General features: G+C 28.8%; 1 protein-coding gene across 1 annotated transcript in view; it reads right to left on the reverse strand.

Annotated features, from left to right (window-relative positions):
- Nucleotides 1-380: 380 nt before the first annotated feature.
- The window catches only part of LOC106468457 (choline kinase alpha-like), a 20,383-nt gene continuing 19,477 nt past the window's right edge, over nt 381-1,286 (reverse strand). The window contains exons 8-9 of the mRNA XM_022396785.1: nt 1,175-1,238; nt 381-522 (exon numbers count right to left, since the gene is read on the reverse strand). Coding sequence (XP_022252493.1) covers nt 381-522; nt 1,175-1,238 — 206 coding nt within the window. The remainder of the gene's footprint in view (nt 523-1,174; nt 1,239-1,286) is intronic.

Below are 1,286 nucleotides of genomic sequence, written 5' to 3' on the forward strand. Positions count from 1 at the left end.
ATAATTTTCTAATATGTCACAATTTAACTTTTGAAAATCCCCGATGCTAATCCGCCACTCCCAACACGATTGATTTAATCTTCATTTTTAAGCTTCTATATAAAATATAATTCAAACATATGTTCCTATGTAGTATTTAAATCAAGTAGTCTTTAAAACTGTCTGAAGTAATCTTGTACTGGATGAACTAAAGTAATACGAGTTTGTTCAAAATGATGTACACAGCTTGAAGCAATTTTTTTTTCTTTGTCCAATAGCATCAGAGGGAAAATAAGATATTTTTTGGTTCATAAACTGATATATAAACCGCCAGTTTTCTTCTGAACTCTCATTAACTACTAATGGACTTCTCCTTTCTCCCACTGGACCAATTTCTTTTTTCAAATACAATATAAAAGTGCACTTGAACAAACCTGTTGTTCTTGTGAGGGAAAGTTCTCCATCTTGGCTGTGAAATGTGGGTATTCCGGCAAAGAGTAATCATAACACCATTCCAGAAAATGATTGGCAATATCAAAACCCCTAAGATTAAAAGATAAATTAGATTAAGAATTTACTTCTCATTGTAAAATACACAAAAAATATTAAAAATCAACAAATAATAAAACTAGATGCATTAAACATTCCAACCAACACCGTCAATGAATGCAATATTAAAGAAAGAATAGAGCATACCTCAGTTATGTAACACACAAACCGTTAGCTTCAAGCACTGTCATAGATTTAATGTTCATTGATATGATAGCTTTTAACAAAATTTGGGATAAAATTGAATAATCAAAAGTTACTTCAGAGGTACAGAGATGTTAAATATTTTAATGACCTATTATATTAAATTTCTATTTCACTATATCAAGCATTTCAAGCTGACCATAGCTTTAGAAAAAAACATCTATGTTTAGCATATTTTGTATGATCCTTAAGAAAAAATCAAAATGTCTTTGTACAATTAACACAAGCACATGAAATAAGATGCATTAGTCATTTATGATTGCTACAATACAATATTTTCTGATGCAAATCCAATAACATCCTAGAAAATTCAGGCTGGTTCCAAATAAACATTTCAAATGTGAAACAATGTCCATAATAAGAGAATAATAAGAACAATTCAAAATAATAAAACTAGATGTACTAAACATAGCAACCATTTAATAAATTGCACAAATCTTACCTATAATTGTAACTGCAATATTCAAAGTCAATGAAAATAACTTTATCCTCATTGTCGCTTCGTCAAAATAATAAAACTAGATGTACTAAACATAGCAACCATTTAATAAATT

This window comes from Limulus polyphemus, unplaced genomic scaffold (assembly GCF_000517525.1).
Source record: "Limulus polyphemus unplaced genomic scaffold, Limulus_polyphemus-2.1.2 Scaffold3012, whole genome shotgun sequence".
Classification (NCBI taxonomy): Eukaryota; Metazoa; Arthropoda; class Merostomata; order Xiphosura; family Limulidae; genus Limulus; species Limulus polyphemus.